Here is a 26425-nt window from a genome sequence, read left to right as displayed (position 1 = left end):
ACCTACACTGTAACCACACACCCAATCTGATCCACCAATAACCATTATCCATCATACACCCACCTAAACGCATCAAACCATCACAAATAGATTTTATCTAATTACATCACTGCCATCACACTCAGCTTAGAACATAAATCCATCACACTCCTAGCCTTACCTATGACACACCATAACCCATCAGTATTATCAAATACCTGCCCTGACTCGTCACACAAAATGACCCATCATCATAAACTTTAACCCATGACACATCACCTTCCATCACGGACCCTAATCCATCCCTCATCACCAGTCATCACACATCCTAACCCTTCACACAACCTCCCATCACACACAATGACCCATCGTCACAAATATTAACCCATGACACATCACCTTCCATCACGGACCCTAATCCATCCCTCATCACCAGTCATCACACATCCTAACCCTTCACACAACCTCCCATCACACACAATGACCCATCGTCACAAATATTAACCCATGACACATCACCTTCCATCACGGACCCTAATCCATCCCTCATCGCCAGTCATCACACATCCTAACCCCTCCCTCACACACCTCCCATCACACACAATGACCCATCCATCACACAGCGTGGCCCATAGCCTCCCATCATACGTTGCCCATCACACAGCATGGTCCGTAAACCTCCCATCACACACCGTGACCCATCACACAGCGTGGCCCATCACACACCGTCGTCCTCAACCTCCCATCACACACCGTGACCCATCACACACCGTGGTCAGTAAACCTCCATCACACACCGTGACCCATCACACACCGTAGTCCTCAACCTCCCATCACACAGCGTGTGTGACCCATCACGCTTCACCACGGCACCCCCCGGGCCCCTCCACCTGTCAACCCACCTGGACTCCGCGCCTTTGCCGCCAGCCACGCGAGCCCAGCGGCCACCTTCGCCCTCTCAGCCTCGTACTCCTCCTCCTCGTGCTCCTGCATCTCCTCGGCCACCACCATCATCTGCTTCATCATCGCCTCCTCCTCCTCCTGCTCCTCCTCCTCCCTCCTCGCTGCTTCTCCATTCTCCGCCCCACAGTCGGCCATTTCTCCTCGTTACGCCGCCGTCGCCGCCGGCTCTCTGCCCCCCCCCACCCACCCCCGATCGTTTGTCAGTACAGTGCAGCCTTTTGTTACAAGAATCCACTAATTCTTAGCAAAATAATGACCACGGTGGCTATTAATTGATTGTAATGCGCGCGATTTTAGAAATCGCTGACGCGAAGGTGACCCGCGGTGGTTGACTATTGCGAGGCGCTAACGCCGATTTAATCACAACAAGCCGAGCACCTCATTGTAAATAGCCGCCTACGAAGACACGGCGCCGTGTCTGGCTGTTATTCATATGAATGATGTCGCCTTAGCGTCGATTGCGAGACGCTGCATCGCCGCCTCCTCCACCACAGTCCGCCCAACGCAGGGCTGAGCGGTGAGCCGCTTTACATTTCCCACAGCGCACGCGCAGCCGCCGCTCAACGCGCGAGTGCGGCGCGCCTCGCCCAAGCGGACTACGAAATATAAAGCAGGGTTGCTCTGCATCACGTGACGCGGGGGGTGGGGTGGAGTGGGATGAGCCCCCCCCCCGCGCGCCGACCCCCCCCTCCCTTTCCCCTCAGTCCCCCCCTCAACCCCGCCCCTTGTCCCCCAGCTTAACCCCTCCCCTCGCATGCCCCGCCCACCCCCGGCTGCCGTCACGTGGTGAGGAGGGGCCGACGTCACTGCTGGCTCACTGTACCGGGTAATGGTGGCTCGTGTGTTGGTCGTGTGTGTGTGTACAGTGCCTCTGTGTGTGTCCACATTCGGTTGAAGATTTAGAACTCCTCTCGCTATTCACACGTCCGTACGAAACACGAGAGATGTTCACCCGGTTTTGTAAATGCCCCTTGTGGTTAATATGAAGTGCATTAAATGAGCCGTGTACAGGTGATACGTGCGTCGAAATGTTACGTTCACGAAGCGTGCGTGTGAGACATTGTGGTTCTAATCGATGGCAGGTCTAGTGGAACCCATGTAGGCTAATGGAACAAACGAGACGGTGCTCTCTACTCATGAGAGAACAGATGAGACTTGGCAGAGGATGCACGAGGCGGTAACAGACGTAAACAACACAAGACGTACTCCAAAAAGTCGATCCCTCTTCTAAATGCAACAAAATCTCTCTCTGGTTTTTTCGGTAAAGTCACGTAGGTAAAAAAATAAATCGCGACGGAAGCTTGTGTTGCCTCCGAAACGTCGTGATTTAATTTATTTAAAATTTTCACCTACGTGACTTTACGGAAAAAAACAGAGTATGAATCCTTGCAGTCACGAAAACTTCAAATCTAAAATCTCAAGTACTGTGTATAGGCAACATGGACAATACTAAATGTAACAAGTGATCGTACAAACTGGACAAATCATCATGGCATTTCACACTGCACGATTAATTTGCCACCTTTCATTCAAGACGCAATTCACGTTTTGCCGTGACTGCGCATGCAGAATAAATAGTAGCTGCAGGGATTTTATGACAAAATCAATGCCTTGGGCCATCGATTCACATAAGTCATTAAACATACTCGTACATTTGTTTGTCCCTTGAGATGCTGGGGTAACGACAGGTTATACAGTCCGAAAATAAAATCACGTGGAACATTTATTAAAGGCGAATGATTGATTGAAATGGGCATCCCCATAAATTAACCAGTGTGGGGAAGGCCTTTTGAGCAGTGAACTGACGTGAGGTTGACCCTTATACCCTCATGGAGATTTCACACGGTGAAACATCACCCACGTGTCATCAACAAGTGTTGCGTCCGCGCGCCAAGTGGTGGTCACAACCCACTCACTGCCACTAACATTGTGACCTGTGCAGCTCTAATTTTAGATTTGAAATTTTCGTGACTGCAAGGATCCATACTCTTTGGTTCTTTCAGTAATTCTGTTTTTTGCTGTGGTTGTCCCACCGGATGACGGAAGCTTGTGTTGCCTCCGAAACGTCGTGATTTAATTTAGTTATTTTTATTCTTATTTTTATTTTCATGTGCGTGACTTTATCGAATAAACCAAAGAGTACTGTGCAGCTCTGCTGAGATGCAGTGCGTGCTAACCTGTCACACGCATACGAATTCGTGATTCGAACGTCTGCGTGTTTTTGTAACAAGCAAAACAACAACGCACGGGTGATAAAAACAATGGAAGTCAGACTAATACTGGTAGGAACCTCCTGGTTACACCAGCCCACAGGGGATTATTGTGTCCGTCGTGCAGGGAGGGGCTGGGTGGGGAGGGAGGGACTGGGTGGGGAGGGTGGGGAGGGGCATATTTGCGAAATACACCATGCCGCCGTTGACCCTGGCCATTGACCGAGCAACCCAACGTTTCCACCAGCTATCTCCGCAGGAATGTGTTATTGCCATGGCTCTATGTCTGCATGTGGCCGATGGTTTGTAACCGACTTTGGAACGTCCACGCCAGAAGGACCGCCGATGTTCGTGCCGCGGGCCGTGAAGGTGAGGCGAGGGGGTCCCACGGAGCCTCCTGCGGACGGGAAGAGACCGCGAGTCGCCGCCGCAGCCTCCGCAGGCCCCCCAGGAGGAGAGGCTGGCGAGAAGCCACCAAGCGGGCCAACCAAACTACAGGTAGTCCTCTACTTACGATGGAGATGCGTTACGACGACCCCCATCGTAAGTCAAAAATATCGTAAGTCGAAGATGGCCTTACCTACCCAGGAGTCTTGAAGAATGGTGATAATTTAGCAAAACAGCAATTTACAGTACCGTACTCTATAAACTATAGACTATGTATTTATTAATTACAATACTGTATTGCACAGTATAATGTAAAGTAAAACAAACAAGGTGAATTCTTAGCCTGCCTACATGAACTGCAATTTAATAGAAAGTTTTTATCAGGAAACAATCCTATCTGCTATAAAAAAAACTTTTAACATGCATTTTGTCGTATCGCCATCGTAAGATCGAAATATCGTAAGTCGGACCGTCGTAACTCGGGGACTACCTGTAATACCCCAGGTTCGATGGGCGTTGGGGGTCCGTGCTGAGCTTCCAAAGCCATTGTAAAGGAGACGCAGAGGTTAGCTCCGTGCGGTTATTGGGACGGCCTGGCACGGCTCGTTTGCTTGTGCCAGTTCCTGCAGCAAGGGCTGTGCTCAAGATTGACTCAAAAAGGTGCTTGCGTGGTGCAGGGCACTGATGTTGAACATCGTGGTCTTGAACCAGCTCCACTTGAGATGTACATGTTCAGTCATTTATTTTGTCAATCCATATGCTGGATGAAAGTCTCGCTCTGCTGTGGTTGGTTCATGGTCTTCGCGTGCTGTGAGACACTTATCTGAACAGTTGAAGAGCACGGTATATGCTGGTTTGATGGTAGTCGAGCACTTGTATAGGTTACTGGCAGACCGCAATAGGCACGCGACTAGCAGCCACAGCCTGAGCGAGAGAGATACTCGATGTTTTGTGACAGATGTTGCAGTATTGTCTGGATGGCTGACCAAGACAGACCCGGCTGAAATTAAGCCCTGGTAATATTCCTCTCCTGGAGTTATATCCCAGTGTGCGGTTATTATGTCTTGAGGTGCTGTTGTATAGCATGAACACCCTTTGAAACAGCTGACAGATGGGCATGTGTAAACACAGTATGGACAAAAGGTACTGCTCAAGCAAACATTTTAAGTTGCATTGACGTGCTATGAGTTTGGTATATTTAGAAGTTTTGTGGGTTTTTTTGTTGATTCGTCTATCAGAAAAATTGCGTTTTAAGCGACAACTTGAACATTTGTTTTACAAGTAGGAATACCTCGATGTGTGCTCAGTTTTGTACCCTGCGTCCAGTGTATACATTCTTTCATTTGACGTGTCATTAACAGTGCTGTGTTACACCACATGTCACTCCAGGAACACTTCCAATGTAAACCGAAAGCATATGGCCCAAGGTGGTGCTTCTCAGCTGTGAACTCTCCCAAGACTTTTAAATATATCTAGGTTTTACCAATATCTTCTTAAGAAAGCAATATGATTAGTGCAATATTTATTCCATTATCATACGTGATCCCACTATCATTGGTGTGAAATCTACAACTGGCAATATAAATGTTCTGAACTACGAAGCTAACCAGCTTGGAGCCTGATGCTTGCATGGGTTACCCCCCCTGCCCCCCCATACGTGCTTTGGGCAGCTGTGGGGCAATGCTACGTGGTGGTCAGCAGAGGCAGTATGGTCCAATTAACCCCCACGACCTGCAATGCCCTCATCCATCAGTAGTTTGACAAAGCTTTCTACCTGCACATATGTCAGTTAGTTTTACCAGTGCCTTCTTAAGAGCACGAAGAAATAAATTGTATTAAATTATACACTGCTTTTGTTCGCATCAATGTGTACGTGCAGAAAATGTACAGTGGAAAATGGAAGCGTTCAAGAACTCGTGCAATTCTATGCGAATTCCGCGGACTTTTTCACATGCCAGGGGAGTGCAGCAGATCGGCCGGAACATGAGGAGCAAGGAGTTGTTGGGGAAACTGTTTCCGGACGGGCCAAGATCCTCCCACACACTGCTGTTCCTACCCCAGAGACCATCTCTTCCCAGGCAGAAGTCAAGCATGGGCAAAGTGATGACGAGGATGAGGTTCCAGTTGTTTCCTACAGGTATACTGACATGTAAAGTTATATTGCACAGTAGGTTCGGGTTGGAGTGGTGAGGTATTGGTTATTGTGCTGCGTTGTGAACTTGACATCCTGAGCTTGATTATCGCCCACAGCGAACATGATTGACGATTCATATCTGACCGTGTCCTGGACACACAGACCTTGTTCACCATCCCGGACTGACTTGCATGGTGAAGCACGGTCATACAACCCCCATGACCTACTTTGCATAGAGAAGCCTTCATCCAGCAATGGATGGACAAAGGCCTGTAAATTAGTATTTGCATTGGAAGAATAAAATGTAAACATCAAACCGGGAAGGTAACTACTCCATGCAGTGACATTAACACAGTCCTCGGCTTGTGCGAGCGCACCGCCAAAAAGTTCACCGTGCTTCCGCTTTGTCGCAGCAAGAACCAGCGGTGGCCGGAGACCGGCGAGCCGGTGTGCGTGGTGTGCGGCCGCTACGGAGAGTACATCTGCAATGAGACGGAGAGCGACGTCTGCAGCCTTCAGTGCAAGGCGCACCACTTAGTGCTGACGCAGGCGCCCGGAGCGTCCGAGGAGACGCCCGTGCCCGATCTCGTGGAGCAGAGCGGCAGCCTCGACGCGGAGAGCCACGGGTGAGGACGATGACCTCTGACCCAGAACGAGTGCGTACGCCGGATATGTTCGCGCGATTCTGGGGAAAGTTTATTTTCCCAGGGTCGTAAGTAAAAATTGTGTCATATTCCCATACCTCCGATTAGCACCCTTGGCTATGTACGGTGCAAAAGAAGTTCAGCATTTGTACATACATTGCGATTGTGCGGAGTCTGTCGAGAATACAGTCACTTGTGTTTCGCATTAGTTGATTGCATTTAGCAATCCTCATCTGTCACCTTTGACCTCATGAAAACGTTTATGGGAAAGGTGTGTGGGTACGGTTATGCATTCCCAACGTTTTATTAATCTGAAAACTCCAAAAATCAGCCTAGAGACAAAATGATGCTTTTTCCAGATGGTATCAGAACATGTGATGTAATTTCCGTCATTAAGTCGAATAAATCACTTCCGTTAAATTAAATCACTAAGATGGCCATTATACAACTCTCACAATCGGCTCCTGCTCTGAAGGGACATCTGCCTCCAGATGACATTTTGACCGGGGAAGCCTTTATTATTATCCTGAGGAGGATTTGGCCACGTTAAAAAATTAATATTTAAAACGATTGTGATTTAAACAACAATTAAATTAATTGTTCTGTGTATTGTAACATTTTAATATTTAGTTATTGACCAAATAACGTGGCTTGTAAAAGCAAGATACAATGAGCATTTCTTGAGAAAGTGCTGTTAAAGCAATTCGGTGATTGTGGACAGAAGTAGATTACTCTTCGTAGATGTCAGGTTCTCAAGTTTAGCGAGTCAATGGTCTCAGCCCAGTCACAAAAACCCCATAGTATTAAAATGAGTACTTAATTTGGCTATATTGAAGCTCATCCGGCAAGCTCTACTCTTATTTGGTACAGTGGGTGGAGAATGGCACAGTGGCTATGAACTTGGCCACAGCTAAGATCAGTGGCGCGTGATATCTGAATTGGTCTTGGACCACAATTTGACCATCCCACTCTGACCGGTGTGGTCAAGCGACAGCTATAACCAACACGACATGGGGAGATCATCATCATCATCATCATCATTTCCCTAAAAAAACTTAAATATTTGAGAGCCACATTGCATGTGAATACAAGACGGTACTTAATGAATAACGTCAAACCAATTTTTTTTTTACCACTAATTTAAGAACAGCACATGCACAATGATTTGTAATGCCGCATTACAAATCATTGTAATGGAAACTAATTACGATGAATTTTTTACTTTGCAATTATATTGTCCATGAGCCACGAAGCAATCCATAAAGAGCTGCATGCGGCTTCGGAGCCGCAGATTACCGACCCCTGTCCTAGTGGATTGACAAAAGGTCTGCAAAATAAAATAATTTAAACCATCGGCAACTGTGTTCACATCCCTCCCCCGCCACCGCTTTGCAGGTACAGGTACGAGGAGCACTCGTTCATCTCGTCGCTCACGGCGGAGCAGGTGCGCTCGCTGCGCCGCTCGCTGGGAATTTCGGTGGAGGGTCGCGATCCCCCGCGGCCCGTGCTCGAGTTCTCGCACTGCCCAATGCCGGAGGCGCTGGCGCAGAACCTGGCGGCGTGCGGGTACCACGAGCCCACGCCCGTGCAGATGCAGATGCTGCCGCCGGCGTTGGGCGGCCGCGATGTGATCGTAAGAGCCGAGACCGGCTCCGGGAAAACCGCCGGCTTTTTGGTGCCCATCGTCGCTCTTCTCGCCGGCCGCGTGAGTCGTCGCGTTCAAACTGAGTGCTCTTCAACAGTGCCCGGTCGATCCTCCGTACTGTGGATCTTTACCTACGACCCAAAGCGCTGAATTTGCATCCGGTATGAAAAGGTTTTGGAAAATAAGTCGGGTTGATCCTGGATAGCGCGTGGATGGGCGAGCACTGAGTTATACGGGTATTGGAGGCTGCTGCATTGCAATGTTGTAATTGGTGCAGTGCAGCAAAACTCTGTTGTTATATACTATGCCCCAACGTCTATGCTCCCTACCTTCACCATCCACGCTGACGAGCCTGGTGGAGTACGGTCAAATAACCCCCAAGGAGAGCGAGGTGTGTGGAGGCCCTTATCCAGCAGTGGATTGACGAAAGGGCTGAGCATATCAACGTGTACAATACAGACATGTCCACAACCAATCCAAATTACCGTCTGCAATAATTAGTTTTGCAAAGAAAGAATTCACGCACGTATGTATGTATGCATGTACCTTTGCACGCGTTTTATTTGGATAACTGATCAAAAAAACTGTTTTGGTGTTGTGCAATGACCATTACGTGAACTCATTATGCGACTCCATAATCTGGAGCACAAGATGCTGCAGATTTGCCTTCAATCCAGACGGATTACCACGTCTGGCTTTTAGACCAAATTCCTTCTGCCACGATGAACTCATTCCGAGAGATTTGCTGTGAATGCGCTGAAAAAGCCGTGGCAATTCAACGCGGATTCCATTTATTCACCCTAAATTAAGCAACACATTTGTCGCATTGTTTTTTGGCTTGCAAAAGAAAAAAAACTGGCCTAGGACCTACTGTACATTTTACAAGCCTGCGTGCATGTACAGTTGCGAGCGTGTTCAATGAAAACGATGCACAGAATCATGCACATTGTCCCGAATACTACACTGGCCAACTGGTTGTTGCTTCTAATACATTGACGCAACTGGAAAACACAGCAGAGCGTGGATGCCTAGGAGAGTTATTGAAGGTGGACTGGGAGGAAAGTGGTGAAGCAAAATATGCAGGCGAGAGCAGGTTGGAGCGCTTTTGGAAAACGGAACTTGACACTGAACACAAAACACCTATTGTGCTTTGAGAATGGACGTTTTAATCGGTGTGTGCTACTTGCTGTAACATACGGATGAGAAAGATAAACATCAACGAACAATTGGAACAAAAACTGAAAAATGCGCAAAGATGTGTGGAGAGATGCCCGCTTGGAATTATATTGTAAGACAGAAAGTAGAACAAGTTCATTACAGAACACATGCAGGTTAAAGATATAATTGTAATTGGTGTAACAGATCTATATAGCACCACACTTCACATTGTCATTATTATTGCATCGGATAATTTGCATCAAATGAATTGTTTTTGTGACTGCCTCTGGTCATCGCACTGTGGTGGCATACGCATGCATATATGTGTGTGTGGTGCAATGTGTAAACATGGCCACTAGGGAGACAATGGCGGTTGAGCGTGGTGCTGGCCACCCACCCCCTCGTGTGCCGTGCCGGCCTTCATAGGTGCCTGCTAACAGTACTTGCCCAAACAGTCTGTTAAGGCTACACTGGGGATCTTTGTCTTTGTGTGCGCAGGGGCCGAGCGAAGCGCGGGACCCGCTGGCCGTGGTCGTGACCCCGACGCGCGAGCTGGCCATGCAGATCGAGAGGCAGGCCAAGGAGCTGATGGCTGGGCTGCCCCACATGCGCACGGCGCTGCTCATCGGGGGGCTGCCCCTGCCCCCACAGCTGCACCGCCTGAGGCAGCGTGTACAGGTGCCCCCACTGCCCACGCTGCTGCCCAGCCCCGCCGTCAGCCTTATGTTGACGTATTGGTCCAGGAAGACGCACGGAGCGTTGGACACTCTTTTCTGGATATCTGTGAAAAACAGATTGAGAGCTCATGGGATTCCTCCAGTATAAATTAATATTATAATTCAGATTTTTCAGCAGCGTCCTGCTAAATTGGGTTTATATTTTAAGACGTTCTTAGCCAATTAGTGTTTATTATACACGTGCGAGGAAACGGGAGCACCCAGAGAAAAACCACGCGCGCGACGGGGCAACACTATATCCCCGTACAGATGGAAACGGATGGCGATTAGTCCACTTGCTGTACTGCTTTCTCCTGGTGAGCCAGGGTATTGCCCCTCCTCGATGCTCACGGGAAAGGAGTTACTCTTTGGCTCTTTCGGTAAAGTCACGTATAAAATATAATAATAATAATAATAGAATACGACGTTTCGGTTGCAACACAAGCAGCCATCGTCAGGTAAGAATGAATGATAAAACACAGACACGGAAACAACATAGGCAGGCACACATGCAGAGACGCACCGAGCGAGACGCACACCAAGACAAACAGGGAAAGGAGTTTCACAACATTTGCGCGATCCACCAACCCTTGCTCCCTCCACAGTGCTGCCTTACAGGCCACGTGCATCGACACCACCGACCAATCGCAGAAGCAGTTTTCTCCTTTTCCAAAATGATCTTTTAATGAAACATTCAGATGCACAGCACACTCCAAGACCACAACCTGAGAGAGACACATTTTCTCTTTAATGCTTCCTAGCTGAGGTTGAAAGCGTATGTGCATTATCTCCATCCATCTGTCCGTCTTATATTGGGGGGCGGCACGATAACTCCAGCTAGGATAACCCAATATGAATGAAACATAAGTATAACGTTTTGTTTCTGTGAGGGACTGGGCATGTTGATCAAAGGTTTTCCAAAAGTTTGGAGATTAAGACTAGACTGCTTGCAAATCTACAAAATCATTTTGCCCTGTCAGAGCTACCCTTTAGTTTTCGTATTGTAAACGTTTGCTCGAAATTATCCTATAATTCATGCATGTGCATGGTTTTTTTCCTTTCCCTGTATTTATTGCAAACGTTTGCCATTTGGGTCATGTCATGAGAGGGACGTGCCCATTTCGAACGCTCGCGCAGCGGTGCGTTGACCCCGTCGTCACGAGCAGATTCTGCAATCCCTTCGAGTGACCGTTCGCCATCCACACACGAGGGGAGCACTTTCCCATCACGTGCCCTCGCTGCAGAAAGAAATGTTCAGCTCAAGATGGCAAAATACTATATTTTATAATTTTATAAACCGGAATTTTGCTCAAATTAACTACATTCAATGCGATGGGTATTTTCGTGCAGTACTCTGTGATTGGGCTGAGTGCATTAACTCGCTAGACCCGAGAATCCACTTTAACCGTGCACTACTAAAAGCAGAATTTGAACCTAGGCCTAGAGCATTGCCAGCTCATTGCTCTGACCTTTTAAGTGATTTACCCACCTTTAGATACCAGTTTGTTAACTTGAGGCAAAGTTAGCCTATTTACAGCTCGCCATGTTATTTTTGTGCTTTCTACGTTATAAAAAATCTAAAGTAATATCTCAGAAATGTGACTAAAAAATACCAACCGCAAAGCACAAGTCAATTCTGGAAGGCACAATCCAATGCTACTACGATAATGACTCCAGTGCAGTAGCAAGCTGGGACTGCCCGACGCGTGATGTTTCTGCGCAGCGTGCTGAGGCAGCTACATACTCGTCAACCCCTTCTCAGTGCCCTACCTTATTACAGACCAATTATGACCTTATTGGTCACCCCGTGCTACAAAGTCCCATCACAAGGGAGAAACACAAACAAATAGACCAAAAAAATTGTCCGTATTGAAACGGCTGTAGGCCGCGTGGACCTAAAAACGAAATTTCCCTGTACAAGAATAAGGGTAAACCGTATGGGTTGACAGGTATGCAGCTAGCAACACGTCGGCGTTGCTTATCACACATTTGAATGTAGATGATTGGGCAAAATGGATATCTGCAGCGAGGTTTGGGTGAAGAACCCATCTTGCAAAATGCCGACTTGCCGCGTAATTTTTTTCCCGATTGTCCTTGGCTGGTACTGCCCTGTTGACGTATTAAATATTAAAATGTACATTAAACAAGAGGATGTGATAGCTTCAACAGTTAAAGGCAAATTGCCAATTAAACTTGTGTATGTATAGTACTCAGTTTAATCACAGGCAGTCTCGGCCCTGATATGAATTTGTGAAATGACTGCGTGAGCGATACGAGTCGGCGCACGATTGTCCTGCGGTCTCTTGCTGCGGTTTTGCGGGAACCGTTTTCTTCGCCTGATTTTTTTCTTCTCCCGACAGTTGGTGATCGGGACTCCCGGGAGAGTCCTGGAGGTACTCAGAAGAGATGCGCTACGCCTGAATTCCGTCAGGATCTTCGTCATAGATGAGGTGAGACCTTTGCAGCGAAGAGGTGAGGGCACAATCGGCTTTGCCTCCAGGTCAAAAATTGGAATGTAGAGTTATAGCTGTACGCGTCTGCTGATTGATGGTAACCACCACGCCTTGTTTCAGACTGCTAATTGGAATGCCTTTACTGTGCCTTTCACGAGGGCAATGATGTATCAAGCAACACCAAGGCCCATCTCACGTTTGTTTAGACTGTACACCCTTATCCTAGTTTCAGATGTCATTTATACACTTCCACTTACTCGACTTTTAGTTCGGCAAATGTACTTTTAGCGTTTATTTTATTATATTCCCGTGCTGAGTGTCCGCTGCTGCGACTTGTACAGCGCCTTGAGATCCTTGATGAAAGGCGCTGTAGGAATAAAACTATCATCCTTGACATTGCCACAGCTTTGCTGAAGTGATTTGACGGGCATTGCTGGAGTACTGTAAGGACAATTGAATAGCGTCTGACACTGAACGAGAAAAATAACCGGGTAGATATAAATGATGAAACGGACTCCCATCCCTCTCTTCACTTAAAAATAAACATGTTTAGTCGGTCAGCCTATTATCTTCCTGACCAATGTTATCCAGCAGTATTTGTCCGAGCAAGCGAACCCGTATTGTTTTTTTATGGCCTCGAGATGTCTCTCCGTTACACATTTTACAATGTTCCACCATAGTACACAATTGTATGCGTTTTGGATATATTCAGATTACAGTAACCATGATGTACATTGCTTAGTTGCAATCCACCTTCTGTTCTAGGCACGTAACTTGGCATCGATTAATAGATTAATTAAAATAGTTTTTTACGGCCATGATGCAAATATTGTAGAATGCTTGACGTTAATTTATTTTACATGTATGCATATTGTATTAAAATGATACATTATATGATACAAATAATACATTCGAGTTACATTACGTCTTAATCGAATGGGGAAAAACGGAGACGAAACGAAACATGTTGGCAAGCAAGCCGGACAAAACGCAAGCCGCAAAATGTATAGACTCTCGAACCAAATCGCGAGCGGCCTTTGTGCCGTGCCGTTATCCCCGTCGTCGCTGATGCTGCTGCTCCTGCTGCGGCACCCATAGGTCGACACGATGCTGAAGCTGGGCTTCAGGGAGCAGGTCCTGGCGGTGCGGGAAGAGACGCCCGAGGAGCGGCAGAGCCTGCTGGTGTCAGCCACGCTTCCAACGGCCACCGTGGAGCTCGCCGAGCGGCTGACCCGCGACCCCGTGCGCATCGCCGTGGCCGGGGAAGGGTCGGAGGTCGGGGGTCAGGCCGCGCCCGCCTCCAACGTGCGGCAGATCGTGCTGTGGGTTGAGGAGCCGTCCAAGAAGAAAAAGCTCTTTGAGATTCTCAAGGTGCGAGGGCTCGAGAGGGAAGTTGCTGATCGACTGTCGGGTGTGTGTCAACAATACGTGGTCGGTTTGTAAGACTTCACTTTTATCGCAAGGTTCGGGAGTATATCGTCATCATTTATATATTTCCGTGGAAGTTGGCGAGCGAGCCAGTGAGCAGGCAGCTTCAAGAGTAGCCACATGGTGATTATCTTAAATGCTTACCGGCGAATGCTCGCAGATGATGGTGGCATTACTATGTGGTCCCCGGTTTGGGATTGGTGACCGCAGCCTATCGGTGCATAAGAAAGCTGCATCTGCACATCAGCGCACCAGTTAGTCGCCTGCGCACTCTCTAAATAACACCAGTTAAATGTTTGACGTTGCACAACACTGCACATGCAGCATGTTACAAAGTAAACAAGAACAGGTTTTCTGTTGCACAGAATGTACGGATACATAGGCTTGGAATGGCGGTGCGGTGGCAAATGCACTACTCTACAAACCTGGCTACCCGAGTTCAATCCCTAGCGACGACTAACAACATTCGCCAGTGATATCATCAACTCGTGCTGACCAGCACGGTGAAGTATGGCTTAAACAACCCGCACGACCGACAATCCAGCAGTGGATTGACAAAAGGTAGTAAATTATGTATTCGACTGAAATGGCTGCCGTGTCAGATTGAGGTTTCTGGATCTCGTTTGACTCCGTGATTGCATTGAAGCGAAGAGCCTCTCGCGTTTGACCCCTCCCGTGACCTCTGGAGGCACTGTGGTGATGGGTAGAAGCAATTCTGCTAGGGACTGAGCGGATGATGTCACGGCCGCGGGGATGCCACACTGCACTGCCGTGGGCCGCTTGCCCTTCTCCGTCGAACGTGAATAAAAACGAGCGTAAATAATAATTACTAAATTCGGAAAAGCAGCTTGTTTTGACGAACGTGTTGTTTGCGTGACTTAACATGTAATCATTCAAATTTCCTTCTCCGCAACTTTGCCGTGACAAGGTATAATTCTAGCAGGATTTGTTTGTTGCGCGTATTGTACCCTAATTGTACGGTGTGAATGGCTCATGCAGCGGCGCCCTCTGTCGACATTTCTGACACAAGAACCCAGACAATGTTTCCGTGCATCAACATGCATATTATCGGCATCCCCATGTGCATTTTTTTTTGTGCACAAGCACGGTTAATCTACCACCTGGGTATTCTGTGCATGCATAATCGATAGTTTATTGTACGTCAGTGATTAATTATTTGTTCTGAGTTTAATTGCATGTGCAAATTATCCTTTGTGTAATTTGTAACTATTGCTGTTATTTTTTGTGTTTATATTATTCTGTTGTCTTGTTCGAAATTCACGTACGAACGGTTCATTTATATACCTATGGAACTTCCTCTGTCATTTTCCACCATTGTCAGCCCCAGCTTGCAGTGGGTGCCCCTCAAAAAATCTCCGTGACTCATCGGGTTCTTCGAGTTTCAAACAATATGTCCCCGCGTTTACACCCAAAATGTTGTGTATGTAAACTGCCCTTGCTGCGTTTTGTTCACGTTCAGGACGAGAAGTTGTACCATCCGCCCGTGGTGGTGTTTGTCGACAGCAAGATGGGCGCGGACCTCCTGGCGGATGCCGTGGAGACCGTGATGGGGCTCAAGACCGCGGCCATGCATGCCGATAAGCCCCAGACGGAGCGCACGAGCGTCCTGCAGGTACCGACCCCACGCACGTTCAGGTCGCCACAGCCCTTTGGGAAGTGATAGGTGCAATGGCTTTGGAGTATTTATACTGACATGGAAGGGAGTTTATGCGTTTTATTTCCAACAACAACCTACCCATCAACCAAGACCTGAACAATGTACCTTGCCGCCAACTCAAGTCACAATGCCCCTTCTGGGAACGCGCTGTCACCGTCCGAGAATCTCACCCAGATCCAGCAGAAGGCTGGCGATCAGAGTGAAACTAAACTAAACTATTTTTACTGGTAGGAACCTCCTGGTTACACCAGCCCACAGGGGATTATTGTGTCCGTCCGTCCGTCGTGCAGGGAGGGGCTGGGTGGGGAGGGAGGGAGGGGCTGGGTGGGGAGAGAGGGGCTGGGTGGGGAGGGAGGAGCTGGGTGGGAGGGGAGGGTGGGGAGGGGCTGGGTGGGGAGGGTGGGGCTGGGTGGGGAGGGGCTGGGTGGGGAGGGAGGGGCTGGGTGGGGAGAGTGGGGAGGGGCTGGGTGGGGAGGGTGGGGCTGGGTGGGGGGTGGGAGGGATGGGGCTGGGTGGGGAGGGGCTAGTCACCCCGTGGTGCCCTTATAAAACTCAACGTTTAACCTACTCACGCCGGCTTGTGCCCGCCCTCACAGTCGGGCATATTTGCGGAATACACCACGCCGCCGTTGACCCTGGCCATTGACCGAGCAACCCAACGTTCCTACCAGCTCCCTCCGCAGGAATGAGTTTATTTTACCAGGTACTGCCCACTGAGCTGTGTATAGATCTTTTTTCAGAAGCGACCTGGATATCACAAATTATAGCTCAACAAAGTGACTTATCATCGTGTGGAAATTTATCACAGCCAAATACTCTTAAATGCACGTTGATTCTAAATGTGGAGGGAAAAACCGGAGGACCCGGAGAAAAATCCACGCAACCATGGGGAGACCGAACCTATGCCCTCCTGCATATCAGGCGAAGTAGTTATCATCTCGCCACCGTGGTGCCCCTTTACACTCTTCCCGTTCTCCTGAGTTCTCACCTGGTTCAACAAAATCAAACTTGACTCGACATTCGTCGGGAGTGCCTAGGTGGATTGTTACATCACAGAATCATGAGTGGCACCGGCAGCTTGGGGTGGCCTCCATCCAGCAACGGATTGACCATGGCTCATGTGGAGACACGGATCGGAGTTCTGCGTGTGTATATGTTCTCTGGCTGGCAATCGATTGGTCGCGTGCGCTGCAGGGTTTGCTGGCCGGAGAGTACGAGGTGGTTGTGAGCACGGGGGTGCTCGGACGCGGACTTGACCTCGTCAACGTCCGCCTGGTGGTGAACTTTGACCTGCCGTCTACCATGGACGAGTATGTGCATCAGGTGCGGTGATCTCTCGCTTCTGCCCGGTCATCCCAACGCAGGTGTTTTGTGTCGGGGTAAAGTCCAAAAGTCGGTTTATTGTGCCATGGTACTATCTGTCCGAAGGCGGCCGGTGGTTGCGTTAATACAATAAAAGTGGCAGGGTGGCTCAGAGGTCGCAGAGTGCTGAGCGACCGCAGCTGAGGCCCTGGGATCAAATCTAAGTTTCAGCCGCCTCTGATTATACCGGGTTCTCAAGTCTAGCGAGTTGATGGTTTCAGCCCGGTCACCAATGACTGCACACAACAAATCATCACGTAAAATTTTCTTCTTCGCTTTACTTGGCTAAATTCCACCTCTGAAATTAAAAGTATCCATTTGACTGTTGTGCTACCCCCCCCCCCCCTAATCTCTGGAGTAGATGTCACTGGAAGGGACCCCGGTAGTAGCTCTGTGATATCTGCTTCCACGGGCCATTCTGTAACAAGAAGGGGTTGCACAGCAGTGCGAGAGCTCTGAATAGATTTCTTCATCTCGTGATGGCGTCGACAGCACGATTGGGATAAAATTGGGGAAGAAAAAAACACCTCAAACACTAAGTTCAATATATTGTCTCGCTCGTGTTCCAAACAGAGTTTTGTTTTTAGCACCATATGATAAATCGTTCATTCATTGAACAGTCAGCGCATTCACTATTTTGTATAACCTTTGCAGAACCAATTTACGATGAATACAGGCAATTGTATTTCACTAAAACCGTGTCTTCAAGAAAATGAAAAGAACGTGGTTACAACCATGTTTTTTCTAAGCTGTATGTTTACAAAAAGCAATGTAGCAATATACCTAAAGAAATATGTTTTGATAAATTTGTATTACCTCATTTATGGATCAAAAACATTTACATTTGCAAAGATAATGGAACAAAAGCAGAACTTTGCAGAAAGAAGGATGCTTGGATTTACATTGAGAGACTGAAATGGGAAGTGCATGGTTCGAGACATAATATTGACTGCTAAGAAAAGTGAGCATTCATGGATAGGAGACACCGCTAGAGAGATGGCAACCAGTGGTCGATACGAACGACAGAGTGGAAGCAAAAGGAGGGATCTTTCTCGATAGGATTTGCACCACGGAGATGCAGTAACGAATCTGGTGCATGTGCACGTGCTAGAACAATGGTAGCTTCATGGGACCCTGAGAGATGCGCATGGCTTGCGGAGGCCCTTATTGAGCAATGGATTGATCTTGAGTGATAAGGCTCTCATTGAGCTTGCTAAGAAATAAAAGTCACCTGTATTTCCATTTTACCACCATTGTTCACCTTCACAGCTGTGCAGGTGCTTTGTGGATGTTTGTGGAACCGGCTTGGTAATGCCTTCATCCAGCAGTAGATTGATCATGCCTGTCTGATGACGACGACGACGACACGCGACCGTGCGTTAGTTCTGAGTTGCGGCCCATTTATCGCCGTATTCCGCCCGTGCCCAGGTTGGGCGCAGCGGGCGCCTGGGCCGGCGCGGCACGGCGATCTCCCTGCTGAACAACCGCGACCGGCGCCTCTTCCTGGACCTGGCGTCACGCGTCGAGGCCACGGGGACTCAGCTGCCCGCCCAGCTGCTCCACTCCCCGCACCTGCACGAGCAGCGGCAGCGGCGGCGCCAGCAGCAGCAGCAGAAGCAGGAGCAACAGCAGCAGGTCACCGCCGACAACCTCATGGACGTCATCCGTGCTCACCAGCAGGCGTCCCGCGGCAAGAAGAAGAAGCAGCGATGATTTCACTGAAGTGCAAAAGTGTGACAATGGGGGGCATCACGAGCCATGATGGCCAAAATTAACGATGGGAGGCCGATGGAGGGATGGAGAGAGAGAGATAGGCAGAAAATGAGACGGTGGAAACAAGATTATAAGGTGGAGGTGGCAAGAGATTTTATCTTCATTGAAGCGTGGAAGATATTGGGATGTGCATGGGTGGGGGCTGTCCGGACTTGGAGATTTTGCGTTGTCCTGTTCTCTGGATTTGCTCGTTCGAACCCAGACAATGTACCTCTGGAATTACTTAACAAGCATTCCATATACAATTTGAATGGATACCAACCATCCCATGAGGTTATTCAGTAGGCCATTGTGTACCAATTATTGTGCGTGTTACCTAGGAAAGCTTCACAGAGTCTCAAGACTTTTTCAGGGGGGTCCTGCCAAATATTCGCGGTAGAGGTTGACATTGGCTACGATTTTCCAAATTAAGTAATTTGCGAGTAATTTTATCATTTGGAGTATGACGCTGACACACAATGGCCTACTGTTCTTTGAATGATGTCTCGGGATATTAAACGTCCACTGTGAATACACCTTTTTGTTTGAGAAAGTCCCATTTATTCAATACAAAAGATGCTAAGATGAATGAATCTGTGCACTTCCAAAACACTTATCCTACTAAACAAGCAAGATAAAAAAAATGGTCCTGTATATTTTGTTAGATACATGCGTATGTAATGTGCTCAGTACGTTTTAGCCCAGAATAACCTATACGTGATGGATTCTATTCACACGTTTGTTTGGTTTTTTCCTATGTTCGACTCGCACGAATTGTGATTCGAATAAACCAAGTTAATTCTTGTTCTTTGAGACCCAGTTTCACGTGCTACGGAAAAATGTGAATATCTGATACCCACAAAGAATTGTTATCGTTGATCCCATCGGCAACCTGCAGCGTGGTGGCTAGCGAAGTGGAGTCGATTTAACGGAAACCACCTGACTATGCGTGACAAAGCTCACCAGCGAGAGCAGTGAGGTACCTCTCGTTATGCAGTACAGCAAGAAGATTGCTAAGCCGTGCACAGTTATCGTGCTGTGTCCACACGAATGGGTGATTTTTCTCCGGGGACATTCCTTTCTTCCCAAATTCAAAAATGCTCCAGAAAGAAAACCCACTCGATTGGCCAAAATCCCATCCGGGATCCTTTTTGACACGACGTGTTTTGAGACTTGCACTGCTGTCTCTTGAGTGACGAGTGTATTACTTACCCAGTGTTGCGAGCCCTATCCCGATGCTGAGCTGGGACTGAAATCTTGTGTAACTTGGGTCAATTGTTATATTTTGTAATGTTATTGGTGTTTTTTTTCCAAACTGTAATTTTATTAGATAATTACCTTTTTGATTTAAAGCTTTCGTGACTGCAGGGATTCATATCCTTGGTTCTTTCGGTAAAGTCACGTAGAAGGGAAATAATAAAATAATACAAATATAGAACAATAAAAATTGTCACGACGTTTCGACTGCAACACAAGCAATCATCATCAGATGTGAAATCCACAGCAAGAAAATTTGGATTTCACACCTGATGATTGCTTGTTAGTCGAAACGTCGTGAGAATTTTTATTGTTCTATATTTGTATAATTTTATTATTTCCCTTCTTCGTGACTTTACCGAAAGAACCAAGAATAAGATAATTACCTTTTAAAACAACGATATTACATTATTTGGCAATTTCACGAAAGCGTTAAGTGCGTAATGGCATACACGAGATTGTCATCGTGCCAAGCAAGAGCCTGAATCATATTCAAAGCAAGTGTCTAGCCGGTGGGTATATTTTCCTTCGGCGAAATCCTTATTTGTTTTTCCATCGCCAACCAAACACCTTCATTGAATTACCGTGTTGTCAGCATTAGTCGGCGGGTGTACGTGTTGTGCACACGTTAGGGTCTAGCGCCACCTCGTTTTGGATGCTCGGACGAAAAAAATCATTGACGCCACACGTGCAAAATCGTGGTTATGCGGTATTCATTTAATTCCAAGCCACCGGTTGCTCTTGCAGTACAAACGTGTTTGTGCAGTAAAAAGTGTTCACATTTGAGCAGCGTGTTCGTCCTAGCTGCTCTACCACCCTTCCCTCGTTTTTTGTTGCATATTGTAAACAGTGACGGCGGAATCTGTAAATCGACGACGAACCACTTTAAAGTGTTCTAAGGTGAATTAATCTTTGAAGCGAGTTTTATTTAGATTGCAAGAGGTGAATAACACACGAAAACGGCTTCCTGTGAGGAGTACAAAAGTGTCAAACACTAGCTTAACTATAAAACCACTTTCTGCTGCTAGGGAATGTGCTAAGTCAGTTTTGTCGAGCATCAGTTAAACAAAATGCGGTATTGAGATCCTGCTTGAAGCGTACAATTACTCTCCTGTGGCTTGCTGATGTCGGTGTTCTTGTGGATAGCCAATCGATTGCTGGTTGAGGGCCTTCCCACGCTGTGCAAGTCTTGGGAGCAGGGGGGGGGTTATTTGACCATACTTCACCAACGCTGTTGCAAGTGGGACTCATAGACGTGCAGGCATAGTGCAGTACAACGATGCATTTTGCTGCACACTGCCCTTTGCCAGACACGTTGTGGCCCCCATTGTGTGCAGCGTTGTTGTTCGGTGGTCATTTAGGACGACCCAATTTGTCCGTTGTTAAGTGCTATCGTTGGCATCGTTGGGGCATGACCTTGAGAGTACAATGTAAACTTTGCAGTGGAAAGCATTTGCATAGCTGATGCTCAACTCTGAATGAGAGGACATCGGACAGGTTCACCTCCCACAAAGGGGGGAGTTAATGTTGCTGACTTCATAAGCTCATCACCAACGTCACTACACGTGGCCTAGCAGAGGAAAGCCACTAGCTACGAAATACACGATAAACCGCCCCCCCCCACCGCCCGAGTACAGCATTCATTCAGGCACTTGGTAAACGTATCACCGATGTGTAGGTTTGTGCTGGGGGGGGGGGTGTATTAACCTCTCTGTTTAATAGAGTTCATTAAAGTTTGTGACGCCCACGTCAAGTAGCGTGCATCGGAAGTCGAGGAGCAGTGTTTTTGATTCGAATGGTGTATGTAACGGGTTCACGTGACCTAAGATTACCCACAATGTTGACAATAATTTTTTTTATCGCCACCCGAAATCACAATTCGAGTGGGGGGGCGGGGGGGGTGTTGATCATTATGCCCAGGGCTTAATCTCTTGCTAAATATCCCCCGGGTCGCTGGTAGACTGGCATAGGCGGTGAGGTGGCAGGTGACCAGTTGTCACAGCCATATCGAGGGTTATATACCGGATGGTGTGTGCCGAGTGTGGAAATAATTTAGGGGCAATGATGCGGACGGATCCGGCTAAAGTGAAATCCTGGTTACGCCTCGAATTTGCGTGGAGTCTGCTGATTTAATGGCTGCGTTGGCGTGTTGGGGTTTGGGTGGAGGGACAATCGGGAAATGAGAGAAAGGGCGCTGAAGGGCTGTGCTTTGCTCCATCAGCGCTTCCACTAATATCATCCTCTGCGCTCGGCCGTGGGCTGTGGGAGATGTTCGTTGGACGGGCAGGGCTGGGTCACTCGCGTCCGACTGCATCCACCTGCAGCTATTACAGTGGGAGGAGAGAAAAAACAAGTTTGTTTTGACAGGTTGCGTAAAAATGGGTTCAATGTCGCATCCCAAAACTATGCAGAAGTTCAGGTCCACTCACATGGTCCCTGGACGTGATGCGTACACGCAGATGCAAATCAAGGTTTACACTTCTAGATGTGTCCGGATGTGTCCGGGGTCAGAGTGCTGCGCTGACACCGCCAATATTCTGGCATGTGATTAAATTGGGTTGTCAATTGTAGCGAGGTAATGGTCTAACCCCGGTATCCAATGACTGCCCAAAAAATTGTTTTTTACATTAAATTTGGTTCTTCGCTTAATTTGGCTAAATTGGCAGTGTTTGAAAAATGGTGCCGTGTGAAACAGAAGTCATTTCAAGGGGTCTCAGAGGTAGCTCTGTTGTTAGGTTCCGTATGCCACAGTGTAACCCTGATACAACGGGTTACACTCTGAAAATAATGGATTTTTCGTCAGCAAAATTTGATGTCATTGAGAATTTAGATTTGTTTTCAAGTCTGTCCATTGGCTGTTAAATGCGTCTTCAGGTTGTACCGCCTGCTACCCGGCAAGATGTCGAACATCCCGCTCCACGTGTTGCCTGCAGGTGGCTTTAAACGTCGGACATTGTTGCACAACACGCAGTAAAACCCCCCAAAAAACTTATCGGAGAGCTATTCAGCACTGCTGCGAAAACTTCATCTTCACGATCCATGGCCAGATAGCCCGTAGGCGTTCACTGCACATTTCGTCCATGTTTATACTTTCCTGTCTTGTGCCAAACTGTTCAAGTAGTGGCACATCTTTCTGGCACCAATCTCTTATGAAGCCACTCTCTGTTAGGTCGCGAAACGACAACTTACGCAATACAAAAATGTCCATCTATTTTTTTTTCGTTACTTTCATTGCTTATTAGCCCAGAAGTATGCAACGTTCAGTGTGTCTCACCTTGTGTCTGTTTTGGCATGGGATCAGCTGGTGTGCTGTGCTTGCTTTCGCAGCACAGCGAGCGGATCTTGCCTGCCACATAGCTGCAGGCTTCAAAGAGGCGACGAAAGAACGCGTGTTATATTATATCACTCGTGCTGATTGAATAATTTGTTTTGAGAGAAAAAAAACCTGTTTGGTAATGGAGAACACTGTGTGTATTTCTTTAGTCCACTCAGAAATGAAGTGATGTGGAAAGCACTCTTGACTTTTGCCAAGTCACAATGACGAGAATGTTAAGTCGCTCGGCTAAGAAAACAGAGGGGTGAAGAGGATGTCGTGACGCCTGGCCAAGTCAAACGGAGCAACAGGCTCGTGATCAACGTTTTTGGGTTAGATCGCGTTATTTATAAATGTGTCGTAACCCTCCACCACCCGACACGGCCAATCAGCAAAAAAGTGTCACGTTGACAAAAGACAAAGAGTTCACTGCTTTAGCCCACCGGTGTGTTGAAGCGTGAAACCACAACATTTACACGCTTCAACACACCGGTGGGCTAAAGTAGTGAACTATTTGTATTTTGTCAACGTGAGACTTTTTTGCTGATTGGCCGTGTCGGGTGGTGGAGGGTTACGACACATTTATAAATAACGCGATCTAACCCAAAAACGTTCATTATGAATAATATTGGTCGCGAAAGCCTACGTGTTAAACCAACAGACTCGTGTTATGTTTAGTATAACCGGGGAAGGATCTACTTTAATGATCCACGTGAACATTTTGGAAATGTGCACAAATATAAATGTAGGACGAATGTGGCCCAAATACACCCGATCTTGTCAGATGACTAAATCAATATTTGGTGTTTTTGGATGGAAGCCTGCTTTGGGAATACAAAGCGTGGACAGTATGGTCACCCAATGGGGGTACAATGCATTCTTGACTGGAGCTTTGAGCCTTATCCCCGCACACACAATGGGGTTTCTCCCGGTAAGCCCCCGTTTCTTCCCATATGCCACTCATTCATGGATTTGCCACACGGCCCTCCTGGAAGTCATGACTTAGGCTTTCCCTGATACGACTACGAATAGATAATTATTGATCTCAGAAAAAAACAGTGTTTTCATATTTTCAACAAGGTGTTATATTGTACAGTCAGAAATGTATTGTTTACATCATTGACAAACCACACATTTTGAAAACATGTTTCGTTAAGAAATAATCAAGAAAAATACACCTCTTAATACGGTATATTTAAATAACCATGTACAGTACTGCAACCATATCACATTGAACATTGACCACAACGCACGCTTAACATCACGATAAATTCAGCTTACCGTTAATGATTAGTCACACCATCTGAAACGGGTCCTGGTCTCGTACTGCGTTTATTGTGTCTGCGCGCTCGAAGGATCGCGTTTCGTGTGCGCTGTCGTTTGCGTGGGCATTGATAATATAGCGAGCGCGAGAATGTGCCGAGTAATGGTGCACAGGAAGAGGCAGGGACCACACCAAGAGGTGCTTTTCGCACGTCACAGTGCATCATCCCTCCCCCAGTGTCGGTGTTTTCTGACTCGGCACAGATGTTAAAACACAGCCGCTTGTAACTTCACGGACGGGTCGTCAGTGTTTATATTTGAATAAACTGCAAACGCAGAGCTTGCTCAATATTACGTTCTTTAGAAATGCGCAAATTTGTTCAACATTTTAATGTACCCGACCGGTAAACTGATACTTTTCTAAAACCAACGAAACACCTCGTACATTAAATCTTGACTTAAAGCTTTCGTGACGGCAATAATTCATATTCTTTGGGTCCTCCGGTAAAGTCACATAGACAGGTTAAAAGACTATAACAAAAACATCCAAAACTACGACGTTTCGATCGCAACGTAAGCAGTCGTATTCAGGAGGAAAAAAAACCGTCGTAGTTTTTTGTTATTTTCTTTGAAGCTATCGACGTGACTTTACCTAAAAACCCAAATAATACCTCGTACATCGTATTACTTTGTAAATTCAGCAAGACTTTTGAGAAATACTCCTTAAGCCTCGCAACAGAAAGATTGTATAGATTATGCAGGTTATGCCACTCCGCACTGTGATAGACATATATGGGATATCCTGGGTAAAAAAACCTCAAAAACCCACACCACCTTATTGTCCTGAAAGGAGTCTTAATTTATTGTTTCTGTTTACCCATGAAAGCCTCACTGAGTCTCGTGACTCTTTTTCAGGAGGGTCCTACCAAGGTTTTGCAATAGGGGGCAATATTTGCTATGTATATTTCAATTGAGAATGTTGAGAGTGGGCAAGTGGATGAAACAATTATATTATTAAGATCATTGAACGACCATCTGTAGGTAGTTAATACAATACAAACTATTAAACGTTGTTTGTCAAATCTTCCAATGTCGTTTAAACGGGTTTTCTTTGAAAAAATACAAATATGTGGGTTATATCTTGACTTAGAGCTTTCGTGACTGCAGGAATTCATATTCTTGGGTATTTCGGTAAAGTCACGAAGATAGGTTCAAAGAAAATAACAAAAAACAAGAAAAAACTACGACGTTTCGATCGCAACACAAGCGGTCGTCTTCAGGAAAAGGAAGACGACCGCTTGTGTTGCCATCGAAACGTCGTAGTTTTATTTTCTTTGAACCTATCTACGTGACTTTACCGAAAGACCCAAGAATATGTGGGTTATACATTCCCTCCAGGACACGACTCTTGACAACTTGCATCACTTCCAGGTGGCATTTGCTGGGAAAGCGTTGGGTCTTGTGGCGTTTGTGTTCCTGTTTGAAAAGTCGGCCTTCCAGCTTCTGTGCTGCTTTGCTGCCTCCAGTCCACGGTGGACAGATAGCACCTGGCGGCTGCGTGGACAAAAAGGACAAACCACACCCATAAATATGCTAAATTCCTCTTGATATGCAAATTCCTTTGTCAAGGCGCCCCTTCCCCCCTCCAACCCAGCTTAAATATACGCTGCCAAGCCTGGTGGTGCCCATTCAGACGCTGTCTTTCCGACAGACCTGTTCTTCACCTGAGGACGGCTGCTTGCGTTGTGGCCGAAACGTCATGAGAATTATTTTATTATGTTTTATTTTATTTATTTTATTATTTCCCTTCTACGTGACTTTACCGAAAGAACCAAGAAGATACTCTGACCTTAACGATTATTCACAGTACTCAAGATGTGTTGTATAATATACATAGCTAGAGATTAAACCACAGGTTTCTATGGTTGTAGCCTTACATAGCTTTCCCACCAATTCTATTCCGACCACTATCACCAATGATGAATCCGTTCCGATCTCACAGAGCAGTGCAAATCCTTTATGTTAGTGGAAAGCTGACAAGCGGATATCAGAGAGAGATCCCCTCAAGTGCCTGATTATCCAC

At 47.0% G+C, this 26425-nt stretch overlaps 2 protein-coding genes and 1 long non-coding RNA gene across 8 annotated transcripts in view; 1 reads left to right on the top strand and 2 right to left on the bottom strand.

Moving 5' to 3' along the window:
- CAMSAP2 (calmodulin regulated spectrin associated protein family member 2) overlaps window positions 1–1490 on the bottom strand; it is a 40695-nt gene extending 39205 nt beyond the window's left edge. For both annotated transcript variants that reach the window (XM_078865424.1, XM_078865425.1), the window contains exon 1: window positions 882–1490. In XM_078865424.1, coding sequence (XP_078721550.1) covers window positions 882–1077 — 196 coding nt within the window. In that variant the 5' untranslated portion in view covers window positions 1078–1490. The remainder of the gene's footprint in view (window positions 1–881) is intronic.
- On the top strand, window positions 1445–19264 carry DDX59 (DEAD-box helicase 59). 5 transcript variants are annotated; one of them, XM_078865437.1, is made up of 11 exons: window positions 1445–1459; window positions 3490–3650; window positions 5498–5676; window positions 6087–6299; window positions 7713–8022; window positions 9619–9798; window positions 12197–12286; window positions 13388–13660; window positions 15198–15350; window positions 16590–16718; window positions 18186–19264. In XM_078865437.1, the coding sequence occupies exons 2-11, from the start codon at window positions 3498–3500 to the stop codon at window positions 18468–18470; spliced, it is 1965 nt and encodes a 654-aa protein (XP_078721563.1). In that variant the 5' UTR covers window positions 1445–1459; window positions 3490–3497; the 3' UTR covers window positions 18471–19264. The 5 variants fall into 5 exon arrangements, with proteins under 5 accessions (XP_078721563.1, XP_078721560.1, XP_078721562.1 ...); XM_078865434.1 differs by lacking the exon at window positions 1445–1459 and adding an exon at window positions 1724–1768 and having other exon boundaries at window positions 3487–3650; XM_078865436.1 differs by lacking the exon at window positions 1445–1459 and adding an exon at window positions 1761–1768.
- A 2190-nt stretch (window positions 19265–21454) lies between these two features.
- On the bottom strand, window positions 21455–24634 carry LOC144937882 (uncharacterized). The gene is made up of 3 exons (XR_013637789.1): window positions 24361–24634; window positions 23041–23130; window positions 21455–22090 (listed from the first exon to the last, which is right to left on the bottom strand). It is a non-coding gene; the product is annotated as an uncharacterized LOC144937882 (long non-coding RNA).
- Between the last annotated feature and the right edge of the window lie 1791 nt (window positions 24635–26425).

This window comes from Lampetra fluviatilis, chromosome 20 (assembly GCF_964198595.1).
Source record: "Lampetra fluviatilis chromosome 20, kcLamFluv1.1, whole genome shotgun sequence".
NCBI classification, from domain to species: Eukaryota; Metazoa; Chordata; class Hyperoartia; order Petromyzontiformes; family Petromyzontidae; genus Lampetra; species Lampetra fluviatilis.
This window is presented reverse-complemented; position numbering and strand designations above follow the sequence as displayed.